The 14,081-nt window shown below is 34.2% G+C and overlaps 1 protein-coding gene across 8 annotated transcripts in view; it reads left to right on the top strand.

Moving 5' to 3' along the window:
• LOC126772665 (serine/threonine-protein kinase Doa) overlaps positions 1-14,081 on the top strand; it is a 53,796-nt gene that overhangs the window by 38,767 nt on the left and 948 nt on the right. For 5 of the 8 annotated variants that reach the window (XM_050493101.1, XM_050493099.1, XM_050493097.1 and 2 more), the window contains 9 exons: positions 7,612-7,693; positions 8,184-8,250; positions 8,823-8,936; positions 9,472-9,562; positions 9,950-10,129; positions 11,469-11,598; positions 11,709-11,853; positions 12,535-12,640; positions 12,934-13,081. In XM_050493101.1, the coding sequence (XP_050349058.1) occupies positions 7,612-7,693; positions 8,184-8,250; positions 8,823-8,936; positions 9,472-9,562; positions 9,950-10,129; positions 11,469-11,598; positions 11,709-11,853; positions 12,535-12,640; positions 12,934-13,081 (1,063 nt within the window). Of the gene's footprint in view, positions 1-2,691; positions 3,273-4,873; positions 6,686-7,611; positions 7,694-8,183; positions 8,251-8,822; positions 8,937-9,471; positions 9,563-9,949; positions 10,130-11,468; positions 11,599-11,708; positions 11,854-12,534; positions 12,641-12,933; positions 13,082-14,049; position 14,081 lie in introns of those variants that run through there. The other 3 variants (XM_050493095.1, XM_050493102.1, XM_050493096.1) reach the window with 3 other exon arrangements.

Below are 14,081 nucleotides of genomic sequence, written 5' to 3'. Positions count from 1 at the left end.
AATTGTTTAACAAAATCCTTAAATTGAAACTTGTTACGGCCGGCTCGAGTCAGAACTGAATGAATGATGAAGAAACTTGATTCCAAACTCTTGACTAATAGGAACGTTATTACAACATTTCGTAAATGACTTACACACATATACAAATTATTATTTACTTTAATAGTGATATAATATTAAAAATTGACGTTCAATGGTTGAATTAAAATGTGCTTAACTTAATGCGTCAATTCGTTTACTAGCTCGTAGCGGTTGGATTAGTATAATTCTAAATTAACAATACAAGATAACTCGAATGTTTAAAAAATATTACTGTATATTATATACTAGTTATTATATAGTTTGCTTTGTTTTTAGAAAGATAATTGTAATAAATCATTCTATTTTGAATATCGTATCGTAAATAGAAATAATTGTTTATATCCTTAAGACAATTTCAAATGAGACATTTCGATTATTATTAATTAGAACTCTAATCTATAACATTTCAACGAACACGAATAAGTAATTAATAATATTCACGTTAATCAACACACATCATACGATGTTGACGAAAATTATTCTTACAACAATTTTCAAATATTGTAGTGTAATGCATTTTTTTTTTAAATATCTTTCATCTTTTAAATATACTTTGCTATTTTTATTCGCGCGCGTGTATTGTTACAATGACGTTTCGACAGATGTCTGGTTTTATCGTCGTCCGGAACATTAAATTTCCACCCACATGTTATTAAGAAGGCCCATTTTTAATATCTTCGAATTAATGTAAACATTTAAAAATCGATAAATCGAGCTGCAGCAGAAGCTTCCGACTACTTCGATTGGAAAGTTAAAACTGTAGACTACAGCCTGAGACTCTTAAAGTTGTAAAATGTCATGTAATATTTTATACTAACTAATGTGTTCGAATATGTCAGTCTTAATAGTCCCATAAAACATTAAAAAATGAGATTCTGTTAAGTTACTTGATTTTTCAATACAGTTGCTGTACATTAAATTAATCCATATGAAGTATAGATTAAATTATCTACAACCAAAAACCCTATAGGAGGTAGGTATAATCGTTTTTACAGTCAAAAGGCAAAATGATTCTATCTTTTGGATAAAATAGGAAGATTTTTTTTGTCATTAAGACATCGATAACAGTTGCGTATAGTTTAAAACTGTTATCAGTATAGAATCTCGATTATTTTTCTATAATGATCGTAACGTATTATATAAAGTATTTTAATTCTCTGTAACAAAATAAATAAATAAGCATGCACCCGTTTACCATTATTACCATTACCCATGTACATCGAGATAATGCAAAATAAAAAGTATCAATTTGCTTATAAATTAAACATATAAAAAGACTGCGAAGATTATATTAAGCAACAATTTTTTATTTGAATTTTTAGGTGTTTACCTATAATTAGTTGTTACGCTATTTTATGTATTTTTTTTAAATGTATTAAGTCTTATATTCAGTGTATAAAACTGTCGGTAAACCTTAATAAATAAATAAATAAAATTATGTACAAAAATGACAAAAAAAACTCCTAATAACAAACACACTCACATAATTATATGATAAAACCCGTTCTATTCTTATTCTCTATTTTATCTAAATATTATATAAGCTATATTAACATTTACTTTTTTAAACTTCATATTTTTTTATTATTATTGTGTAATACACTAAATAAATATTACCATAATATAGTTGTATATATAAATTATGTTTTATTGATGATTAGCTCGTGTCATTGCATGTTAATATTTCAATGTGTTGAGATTAATAACAAATATGTAAGTAGAGGTCAAGATCGCAAGTGTTATCACGTCGTTAATATGGGTACGTCGAGGCTTAGATAACACCCGTGCCCACCTTACTGTTTGGTAATGTGTTGTTCCTTCCGGCCGGCCTCGCCGATACCGCTCATATTGCGCCAACATAGATATCTCTAGTTTAAATTACCTGCGTCTATGAATTGGGAATAAATTTGTACTTAAAGCTTAAATTGAGAATAAGACAAACGAATTTTAAAAAATTAAAAAAATACGATATGAATCGATTTATAGTAAGCGTCACATGGGATAATGTAAGGATTCTAACCATACATCCATAAATCTGTTTAGGCATTTTAAAGTTCTGATGGAATAAACCAACATACATACATGGACCCTGAGAACATTACACTTCGTTTTATTTTAAAAAGTTGCAAAAGTAGTATTTAGATCAAAGACTACTTGTCGATCACGACAGCGCTGACCTGTTTTGAAACGTTCAATAACTTTTAAGAAGTTATTTTAGTCCTAAATTACCACCTTTTCCTAATATTTAAAAGTACAACTTGTATATATACGACCTAATAGGTAATAATAGAATATATTAAAATTAAATATAAATGGAGACTTTTTATTATTCGTCTAAAGTCGTTATCAATGAGTCGGTCGTTAACATTTCGGTTCATTCGATACTCACACAAACAATGCGTGGTTGACTTTGCTCACGTAGTGTCGCCTCCGTCGAGACGGATATTAGGCCTTACCGGCTACTACGCTCTCTTTGCGTAGGGTCATTTGATTGAACTATTATACAATTGTATCTCTCAAATCATTATTTTATTATATATAATCTTCTGGAAGCTACTTTTAGTATGTAATACATTATATTTATTTATATTAAATTTGACTTTATACTCTTTAGTCATTGTACTCGAAAATAATTAAAGGAAATGTGATGCTTACACGCGGATAAATCCTGTTTTAACCGAAAGCTTCTGACAAATTCTTCGTTCAATTAGCGCTTAGCATCTTTTAATTGGTGTGCGACGTCCAGCACTTCCAGTTTACGTTTAGACGTTGACACACGCGAACTGATTGCAGTTATAAAAACCATTAACATGTTATATGTTACAGTATATATATTATTTTGAATTTACGTGTATACTTCGCTCATTCAACTAAGTAATCGACGCGCATTCTCTCTGCTATAGTTCGATTTCACGACACAGTTGTGAATCAGCGGAGCAACTACCCGCCCGCCCCTTGCGTTCGACTGACTACGCGCTGTGAAGTGATAACTAGTGTTTATAAAAATGACAGAAATCGTTGTGAAAAATGATCGTATCCACGTACCTCTTCGACTCGCGTCCTTTTACGAGCTGTACAAACGGTTCCTTAAGGATCACGGGTGCAAATGGCACGATATTGCTAAACTACTCACCGTCGTAGCGGAGATCCTATTCGATGTTGACGGAGCCTGTTGTAAAATTGCGGGCAAGGTTAGTTTCATATTTTATTTTATAGCAGGTTTAACGTCTGATAATAGTCTTTAGATAACGATAGTCTGACGAAACCATAACATGTTAAAGATTTTCTAGCTATGATTTTTTATTTAATTATTTAAAAAGTATTTTATAAGGAATTCAATTCAATTATTCATTAATTCATACCTAACCAATATTTATCGAAAAATAAGTTTCTTTAAATGTATTGCTCATTTTGAAGTGCGTTTAATAACGGTTGTCACGTACCTAGTACGAGTTTTTGTATTATTACACAAACTCCCCTCGGTGCAATAGGCATATGTGAACCAATCCTACCAAGGGATTGTATTTTACCTGCTCCCCGTCTTATTCTCGTTTAAATTCATTCCGTAGTATCGAAACAGCTGGCATGAAAAACAACACGTCCGTTTTAACGTTATAAAGTTCTAAAATATATGTAATAAGATTATTAAGTGATCGGAATGTATACGTTTTTGTCTCAGTGTTATTATCTCATAGCTGATGATAAATTATTAATGCCAGTGCTATTGTTCTTCATAACTTTTATCTATACTTTACACAAAATTATGTCATCTAATTTAAAGCAAATATTAAAGAATCTGAAGGATATCCTATACCCGTGTGTTGTCTACGTTGTTTCTGAAGATATTTCGTTTTCCGAGGTATGCAATTGTGCTCACCAAAATACATGCATTCCACGTCGCCCGAGATTCCATTCTAGTAAAGTATGTACATTAGGTTCTTGGCCCGGGGGTATTACTTTAGGCCTAGATATTGATCAGCGGTCAATTATAATGCCATTAATTACTTGGTATTTGAAAAAAAAATACATACCCAGTGCAAAAATGTTTATAAGGAGAAAGTAACATGCAACATTTTACACTGGAAGCGCGATAATAACTTGTCCAGAAAGTACGACATTTGCGACGCTTCCGTTTAACGAAACTGTTTAAACGGACATCATTGTTTCCGCCACATAAAATATTGGTATTTTTATAATTACTAAGAGCATTTGCTTTGTAAAATAAATATTTTACTTATTTGTTTACAACTCGATAAACCAGAGGAGGCACGCAAAGAATCCGTGTTGGTACCAGACACGCACTGCATGTTTTAATCTATGCATCCGATTTCACACATGTCTGCGCTCGACATGAAAAAGTGAGATAAAAGACGTACTTATCTGGATAATTATTGATTGCACATGAACATTGATAAAGCTTGACCCACGGACGACTCGTGAAGTTAGTATAGTTGTCGGAATTAGTTAACGTGCTCGTGCTCAACTATCGCGCATGGTACGCACACGTGAACATCGCTATTGTTCAGCTTCGTACGCGTTCCACTGACCCAATTAGAAAGCGCTTATTGACAGAACTGTCTTGGCTCTCGAGCTCATTGTCATAGCCAACGAAAAGCTCTTGCTGATTTTATTGTTAGCATCCTTGAAATAATTACAACCTGTCGTATACAAGTTGTTTCAAAAATTTTAATTCATTTAAAATAGAGGAGTTTCGATAACATAATAAATAAATATATACAAACATTTGTAAGACGAGCAGGATTCACTTTTTATTAATTTTATTTATCTCACAATAAATAGCTGTCTCAATTTACTATTTACTTACTAAAATCTAAATTAAAAGAAAAGTATTATATGTACCTATAGAGAGTGTAATGCGACGAAAATGCGCGTGCGGCGGCACCTCGAAGTGCGCGGGAGGGCGCTCCCACGGGTTGCCGATATTTTTAGTCCGCGACCATTACTTGGCACCGACGGCCGCACTCGCCTGTGCTAGTGATATTTTTCAAATCCCTCAGTGCTAAGGCCTGCTCCCGATTAACAGCAGTTTAACTTAACATCATCTACATTAATAAAATAAGCTGTAATAAATATTGAACGTGTTTAATCGTACATTAATGTATGTGAAATTATGATCTTCAAGAATTATTATGTGATATACCCGGGTTGAAATGTTTTTGTAAATTTAACATATTATCTATTCAACACCAATATGTCTGGTAGCTTAACGACCACCGGAAGTGGAACAACGAGCTCACGTCCACGTTATACACGCGCTTCCACTACAAGTGTTACGCAGCTGCTATCAGATGGATATTCTAGCATCATTAATCGACTTACACGAAGAGGACCATCGGAGAAAAGTGACCACATCACTGATTCCAAATTGTCTGCGGCGCGTACGCGTTACGATGATAAATTGCTTTCGAGCAAAAACTCTACATTAACAAATGTGCGACGTTACGAAAACAGTAGCAACATATTGCCGTACAAGCCGTTTGTGTCCAGTGTTACATCGAACGCGAAGAAATTCAGCGATGAGCGGGCCTACTCAAGTTACCTGAGTTCACCTAAAACTCGAATTGAACAATCACCTATGCGTTCGAATCCAAGCATTGGTGCTGTCAGTCGCAGTGACTCATTCCGTAGAGCTCATATGAAAGATAATAAATCATCACCGCTCACTAAGCGATATCCTCTCAAGGAAACTAATAATAACAATTTAGATAGCACGATTATGTTAGGCAGTACACGTAGTCGCTTAGAAGATAAATACTCATCAGTTTTAGATAGAATCGCTATTCAGAAAAAAGAAAAAGCGAGAAAGGAATTAGTAGACCGTGAAAAAACTTTGGAACCGGAATCATCCTTTTCCAGGGGTCTAATGAGAAGCTTTACGACGGCTGTATTTGGTGAAAGTTCGTTTAAAAGGCATAATTATTCGCATGAGAAAATGAGGGATAAAACACCATTTAGAAACACTACAGATCGTCGTTTATCTAGTCATAAACAAAGTGATAAAATAGAATTTAAAAATGGATTCGACGTATCTTCTCGGGAACGTCCCCAATATGGCAAAGATAGAGATAGCATATACCGTAAGCATCATAGGAGATCGCTCAGAGTTGAAAAAAGTGGAAGTGACAAACGTAACGGCAAACTAACTCTAAGACCTGTCGATATCAGTTTAAGTTCTGGCGCTAGAGATTTAATCTCGCCGCCACAACAAGAAGTTAATAATAGTAAATTAAACGTAACGAAAACACCAGCATCTTCTCCTGTCAAAGAAAGTGGAAGACAGAAACAAATTTATTTTCCATCAAGTGACGAAGACGACGATAAGACTCCGGTTGGTGACCGAGTGCTTAGCGAACGCGAGACAAGGCGAAAAGAAATTCAAAGTCTAATTATGAAATATGCTCATTTAGACGAGGTTTACGGTCGTATCACTGAGAAGGAGCCTAACGGAGTATCAAATTCAATAGTAACTAGAAAACCGGAACCTATTGGCGTCGGAGATGTAGTTGTGCTGCCGCCGGAACTGCGCGGCCGTCAACGTCCGCATAGGCCACGGCATCTGATGCGACGCGCGGCCACGCCGCCTGTAAGCAACAAGCTAGCAACCGACCGCTTGCGTCTCTGTGTGCCGCTAACTAAAACCTGGTCCGTTATTATTGATAACATACAATGAATCAATAGCAAATAGGTCATTTAAAAAAATGCACTATTTCTAGATTTTTATTTTTAAACAAAATTTTAAATAATAAACCGTATTAACGGAGTCCAAAGGAATGCATGTATTTTGCAAACAATAAATTGTTTAATAAATGAAATACCTGAAGGTAGTATAATAATTAAAGCAAGAGGGTATAGATAAATCTTTGTGTAACTCCTTAATATAATAACTAAGCAACCAACCGTCTTGCGTGTTCATACAACAAAGTACATGAATCTTGTGAAATGATAGTGCATGTGCTGAATTTTCTTATGCGTGTTTTAAAATGTAATATGTCTTTATTTTGCTCAGAATCTGTTAATGGAAATGTTAGTAAAGTGAAGCCGTTTAGTTTTAGACGGGATCGGGTGGACACTGTTAACCTAATGAACCAGAGTATGAAAGGTGGTCTTTGGAAGCATTGCGTGCGTGAAAGATGCCTCGGTACCGACCTTTCCGTCCTTTAACGTCCCGTTCCCGGTCCAGTCCCGTCTCCTCGCAAGCGGCGCGCTATCGTAGGCGGACGCCCGAGCGGACTCTCGGGCGCCCGCCGCGGCGCATTAGCCGCACCGCAGCGCCCACCCGTGTCCGCCCTCTAACAGCATGTACGACACACCATACCAATTGTCGCTTGTCTGACGGGCAACCGTTCCATTGTCTGATTGTTGGGTACAACACTACTCGGGTCGTGGCGAACGCGTGGCGCTCTCCGTGGCATGTGGCTGGTGCGTGTGGCGTGATGGCGTGTTGGCGCGTGGTGCGCGCGGACGCGGCGGCGGCTTCTCTGCGGCGTGTCGACGCGGGCGGCCCTGCAGAGCTCCCGGGCACGCTCCTCCGTCAAGGACGACAAGGACGGACACCTGGTGTACTGGCCCGGATATGTCATGGGAGCGAGATGTTCGTGTCCACACCATACCTTTAACACTTGTATACCACGACCATCACTGTTTGCTACACGAGACAGACATATACACAACTACACACAAATACTACATTCATGTCATATAACGCATTTACAAATATTTCATATAATGAACGACGACAAAAACTCGGAAGTGACAATTTTCGTTACTTCGCCCACAATCAAGTCCTAGCAGTGATTTGAGTTTTGAAGATTTCAAACTTTCTATAATTACCGCTTGTGATTTTTTTATTTTCATTTTAAATAACAGTGACCGCCGTAATATCTATTTCGGAAAGACTAGTCATGTTGGATATACAAGAACATTGGTTTTTCTAGACTACCATGATACATTGTTTCGTGGACTTTAATATGAATTCTCATAAAGCAGTGATTTCATGGGAGCTGATAAAACTAATGATAAATACCATCATGACTATTTTATTGCGAACAGTTGATTAATCTTCCTGCCTTGGTTTATTGCAGACAAAATCATCGAGACGCTCGGTGAAGGCACCTTCGGCAAGGTGGTCGAGGTGAAAGACTTAGAAATGTAAGTTGAAATATTTTCACTACTTTTATAGTTCTTAAATACTTTTACAACCAACCAACGGAAATTTACCACAGTACATTTTTATAATACACAAACAAAATTGTAGGATTAATTTACTGTTTATTACAGGAATAAAGAAAGGAGGTAAATATTTTATATTTGTCGAAATACAAAGCTTTAATGAATGTGTATTTATTTGTAATAATAGCAACTATCTTATATAGCTATTAGTAAATTACTAGTAATTTTTTAATTTAATAAGATGAATGTCATAAAATAGTGAAACAAGAGAATGTCTTTGTTTCATTCCATTCGTTGTTTTTAAGTTTTCTGATGCATTTTTTTATTATTACATTACTTTATTTCACCGTTATTTTTAATTTATACATATTCGCCATTTAAAAAATAATAGTATAAAATACATTGTCTGGCATCGTATTCTCCATCGATTATTCTATTTCCATATGTTTATATTAACAGTCTACCGGCCTTTCTGCTGCCAGCGTTATGTCAAATAAATAATTATTGGTCTTTATTTTAAGCCCTCTAATAGTGTATTTTCTGCATTCCAGGGAGCATAGAATGGCTTTGAAGATAATAAAAAATGTTGAGAAGTACAGAGAGGCTGCAAAACTAGAAATAAACGTTTTAGAAAAGTTAGCTGATATTGACCCTGACTGTAAAAAGTAAGTAAAATTATGTGTGTATATATAGTGTTTTTAGAGCTTCCAAAAGTATCTTCTTCATTCATAATATTTTCCTTATGAAAACAAATATTGGTAATGTATACACTATTATTATCCCTTCGTATGTTTAAATAAATGACAAATAGGAAGCTAATTAAAATGTAATGCAAAGTCGTTGACGATTCTATCGTGCGTTATTAGACGAAGCAAATGTAGCAATATCTGACCTTGTCCGTTTATACGCGACGGCCGTCGCTGGCGGCGCGCCAAGCGGCGATGTCAACCAAAACACTAAAATACCTTACTCTTCGCACCTCAACCACATTTTCCATGTCCCATGTCATATCGTGGGGGTGTCATGGAGACTATGGAAATGACATGCTTGCCTTATTGTTCATAATTTTTTACTAACTTTCTATAGAGTACCGGATAGTAGTATCGGATACCATTCCGAAACCATGATTTAATATTTTAAATTATATATGTAATAAATATTTGAACTTTCTACCATAACATGTTTATTTTTCTTTTTCAGTTTATGTGTGAAAATGTTAGATTGGTTCGAGTACCACGGACACATGTGTATCGCATTCGAAATGCTTGGGCAAAGTGTGTTTGACTTCCTGGTGAGTAATGTTTATGTACGCAGTAATAAACTTATTATTCAGAAATAAATTCATTACATATTGCATATTTATTTAAATATATAAGTATTTAGAAAGGTATACACATATTTCAATCGTTTTAGTAACTTATTGAGAATAGGGATGAGTCGTCTATTGTAATAAAATGTATTTGAATGAAACAACAGCAAACTTAAAAAAACAACATCAAATTACCTTCATAGTTAATATCATATTTTTGATTCAAATCAAAATCAAATTGTATATTCGAATTGTGATTTTTTATCTCAAAATTTTTACATATGAATACAATATTTAGGACGATGATTTTTCATTGTACAGAGATAATTGATATTAATTGTATTAAAATTTAATGTTTTAATATTACAGAAAGACAATAATTATCAACCTTACCCGCTGGAGCAAGTTCGTCACATTTCTTACCAACTCATCTACAGCGTGCTGTTTCTGCATGACAACAAACTGACGCACACCGACCTTAAGCCAGAGAACATTCTTTTCGTGGATAGCGACTACGAAGTCGTCAGTGTATATAATAGTTCTAAAAAAGTAAGTTTCTATTATAGAACGTGTTAGTAGATATTCCTTGGAAAAAGATTTACATTTGTACATAGAATATTCAAAAAGTTTGTGGAACTTAAGTACTTGAACAACATAATAATATTTTATGTTTATACAAGTAGCTCTGTAATTTAATCCGCGTTAAATTTGAATTATACATGCATCTGTCAATTCTATCATACATATGACTAGTTGCCCACAATTTTCCAGATTGATTGACTTTTATGGTTACTGCTTCGCCCCTTAGTGTCATAAGGTAAATTTATTACCTTCGTCACCTAATGGGTTATCCTACGCCAATAGTTTTATTCAAATAGAACTGAGATAAATATGTCAACGAAAATTTAAAGTTTAGGTTGTTTGCGAATGCAGAAACTAATTTTATGAATACGATTTTTATAAATTCTTAGCATGCATTACTTAGAAATTATTAATTGAATATAACATTCTGCATGATAACCAATTGGTAAGTTTAATGGTAATCCTAAGGGTTTGAGGTAATTTAATTTTTGTCTTATTTTACAAACCTATACATTTGAAACAAGGTACAAGCTATTTGTTCTAAATTGTTAGCTTATATGAAAGATAAAATTTAAGAAACGTTTATTTATGTAACAGGAAAACAGTAATAATATCATTGTTGTTATCATGCTTTATGTGGTAAATTTACAATGCTGGACATATTCTAGACTTCCCCCTTTGTTTGATTAATTTCAATAAACATATTTTATAATGCTCATTTTTTACAAGGAGTACAAGACACTAAGACTTGCTCAGAAGATATAACACCTTTGTTTATTCTTGGCAGTATACACTAACTGTGTCAGAGGCTTGCTAAAAAAAATACCAGAGGCCTGCCAAAATTACTGCACCCAACAAATGCACATTCAATTAGAATAGCATCTAAGTTTGTTATCTACTAAGCTTATTGATTTCATAGATACTATATGTATACTACACAGCTTCTTAAGCTTTTTCGAGACTATTTTATGAACTCGCAAAAGTTTCTGCAAACAGAGAAATTGTAAGCTATTACAGTGGACATACACTATTATAGTAGTGTCACTTTTATTATTTACTTCATAACATGCAACCGTACAATTCATCGTTATTTTTACTTGTCATCCTTAGTAGTTATTAACGAATTAATTTTGCATGATTAATATTTCGGAATGGTAGTAAAATTATAATTTTGCTCTCGACAGATAGTGGGGGAAGTCGTTAGCATATTTGCACTTATTAATCTTTCTCCTCTATGTTTTCTAATATACATTTATATTAGCTAATCCCTTTCGTCGATTTTTTACTCTGAACATGTAATTTTCAGAAACATGACTTACGGCGCGTGAAGCGCAGTGACGTGAGACTTATCGACTTTGGCAGCGCGACCTTCGACCACGAGCATCACAGCACAATCGTCTCCACCAGGCATTACAGAGCACCGGAGGTCATATTAGGTTAATATAACATTATATATCCATATCATTTAATCATAATCGGCGAATCAATTTATTAATCACGGAAAATTTTAAGTCATGTACATAACATATGACATTTAAACTTTTAGAGCTGGGGTGGTCACAGCCGTGCGACGTGTGGTCGATAGGCTGCATAATGTTCGAGCTGCACCTCGGCATCACGCTCTTCCAGACACACGACAACCGTGAGCATCTCGCCATGATGGAGCGCATCCTCGGACCCATACCTTACAGGTTAGTGTCTCTGTCGATAGCGTAGATCCCAGTCGAACGTAGCAGACACGCCAAAGATTGTTAAAAAGAAATCTCAATTTATAGTATATAATAATTGTATTTTAATGTAGTGTTTAATAAGGAATATTTGAATTAAGCAATATTTTTTATAGTGTTTCCTTATAGAGATTGCTTTTTAAACAAGCTTAGAGAAAGTAAATAATGAGAGCAAACAAGCACCACACGAGTCATATGTCATTTATAATTTAATTGGTTGTAGACTTTCCATTTGAGAAGGAGTGAAGATTTACACATTCATGCGATTTGCCGATAACTCGGCTATATTATTCACTACAAACGGTTCTTTTATTTATATATATTCACTTTGTTTTGACCTTTAAAGTTTCGATAACATCTTGGCAAACATTCGAAACGCCAAGAAACCATAATAGATACCATAGACTACAATCAAGGTCAACTCGGCCAATGATATCGCGTTAATTGATTGTTAATGTTTTGTTTGTCTTTATTACTGTGATTGAAATAAGCTATATAAATAGCTTGTGTTCATTTGTTAGTAAAATGAAATTGGTCTTTATACAGAAATAATGACTCGTGAATCATAGCGACGATATTTTCGATTAATGAGTAGGTTACAAAAAAGATATGTTCTATTTTAAATTATTTCGTTTTGTTTTTTAGAATGGCACGAAAGACAAGAACAAAGTATTTCTACCATGGTAAATTAGACTGGGACGACAAATCGTCAGCGGGACGATATGTGAGAGAAAATTGTAAACCACTTTTGGTAAGTTATTTAAAAATATTTTTACATAATAAAAAAGCATTTTAGAGTCTAAACGGATTGTTCATATAGAAATAATAATAAGTTGTTTAAATGTAACTACAAAAGTTTAATATTTTAACCATTTTAAGGTATAATTCCTAAATAATAATAAACCTTCATTGAATCTTTATTATTGTATTATGTATGGAGTAAGTATGCATTGATTTTTATGCAAAATATATTAGTTTAACTTAAAATACCTACTTTGTTTGAGTAATGAAATGCTAATATTGTATACATATCGCGATTTGCAGAGGTACCTGCAAAGCAACAGCGAGGAGCACCGGCAGCTGTTCGAGCTGATAGCGCGCATGCTGGAGTACGAGCCCTCGCAACGCATCACGCTGCGGGACGCGCTCAAGCATCCCTTCTTCAGCAAGCTGCCCTCGCAGCAGCGCCTCGGTTAGTTGTTCCTATATCTGCAATACTTCCGGCGATATTTATTTAAATCTATCGACATACATGCTCGAGCGTTGATATTATTTTATTTTGAAGAAAAATCTCGTTTTGATTACACTAGTTTAAACATTTTCGTTACAAATTTGTTTTTTAAGAAAATAGTCTATCCATATAGAAGAAAAAGTGTAAACAAACCTTATTACACATATTATATTACACATTCCATGCGATTTGCTGATTTTCGCTATATTGTATACTACGAATACTTAGTAATATATTTTTATTTACAAAACAACACAATTTCACTTCCAAAGTTCCGATAACAACGCCATCGCCATTTTTGACGCAATTTTTCACGAACAAATTAATGTACAGATTGCTTAGTTCACGTATGAATTATTTAAAATATATTTATCCATTCGGATATATATCTAATGGAAAATGACTACTTATAATAGACTTTTTTTAGTTTTAGGATTCATATCTGAATCTGTTGAAGATTATTTATTTACCAAACAACTCATTCGGTGCTATTTTCATTATTTAAATTCAACAACACATCCAACGAATTGAGCTTAAATATGAAAGTTTCATTTTCATTTTCTCGGATTTCAAATGGAAGTAGACAATATCTATAAACTGTTATCATTCGTCGAAAAAGTTGCTTAGATTATACATGCAATACTCTACTTTGTATAAATACATATATATGCTATTAAAATTGCAAACAAAAACAGTAAAGACAAATTTTAATAATAGGTACTTCAATAATAACTAGAGTATTTAAATAACCACCATCCAACACGCAACACCTGTGTCCGTTTCTTTTAGTACACGTATATCATCACACTCGTTCATATTATTTTAATCTCGAAACCTATCATCATCAAATCAAGCCAACACAGACAATGTATAAATATAAAAAAGTGATCGGTAGGTCGCAGATGTGTGATTTGAATTGTTTGTTATAGGATTCCAGTCTACAAGGCCGCCATATCTTAGG

Source organism: Nymphalis io, chromosome 13 (genome assembly GCF_905147045.1).
Source record: "Nymphalis io chromosome 13, ilAglIoxx1.1, whole genome shotgun sequence".
In the NCBI taxonomy this organism is placed as follows: Eukaryota; Metazoa; Arthropoda; class Insecta; order Lepidoptera; family Nymphalidae; genus Nymphalis; species Nymphalis io.
The sequence above is the reverse complement of the archived record's forward strand: the minus strand, read 5'-3'. Positions and strand labels throughout refer to the sequence as shown.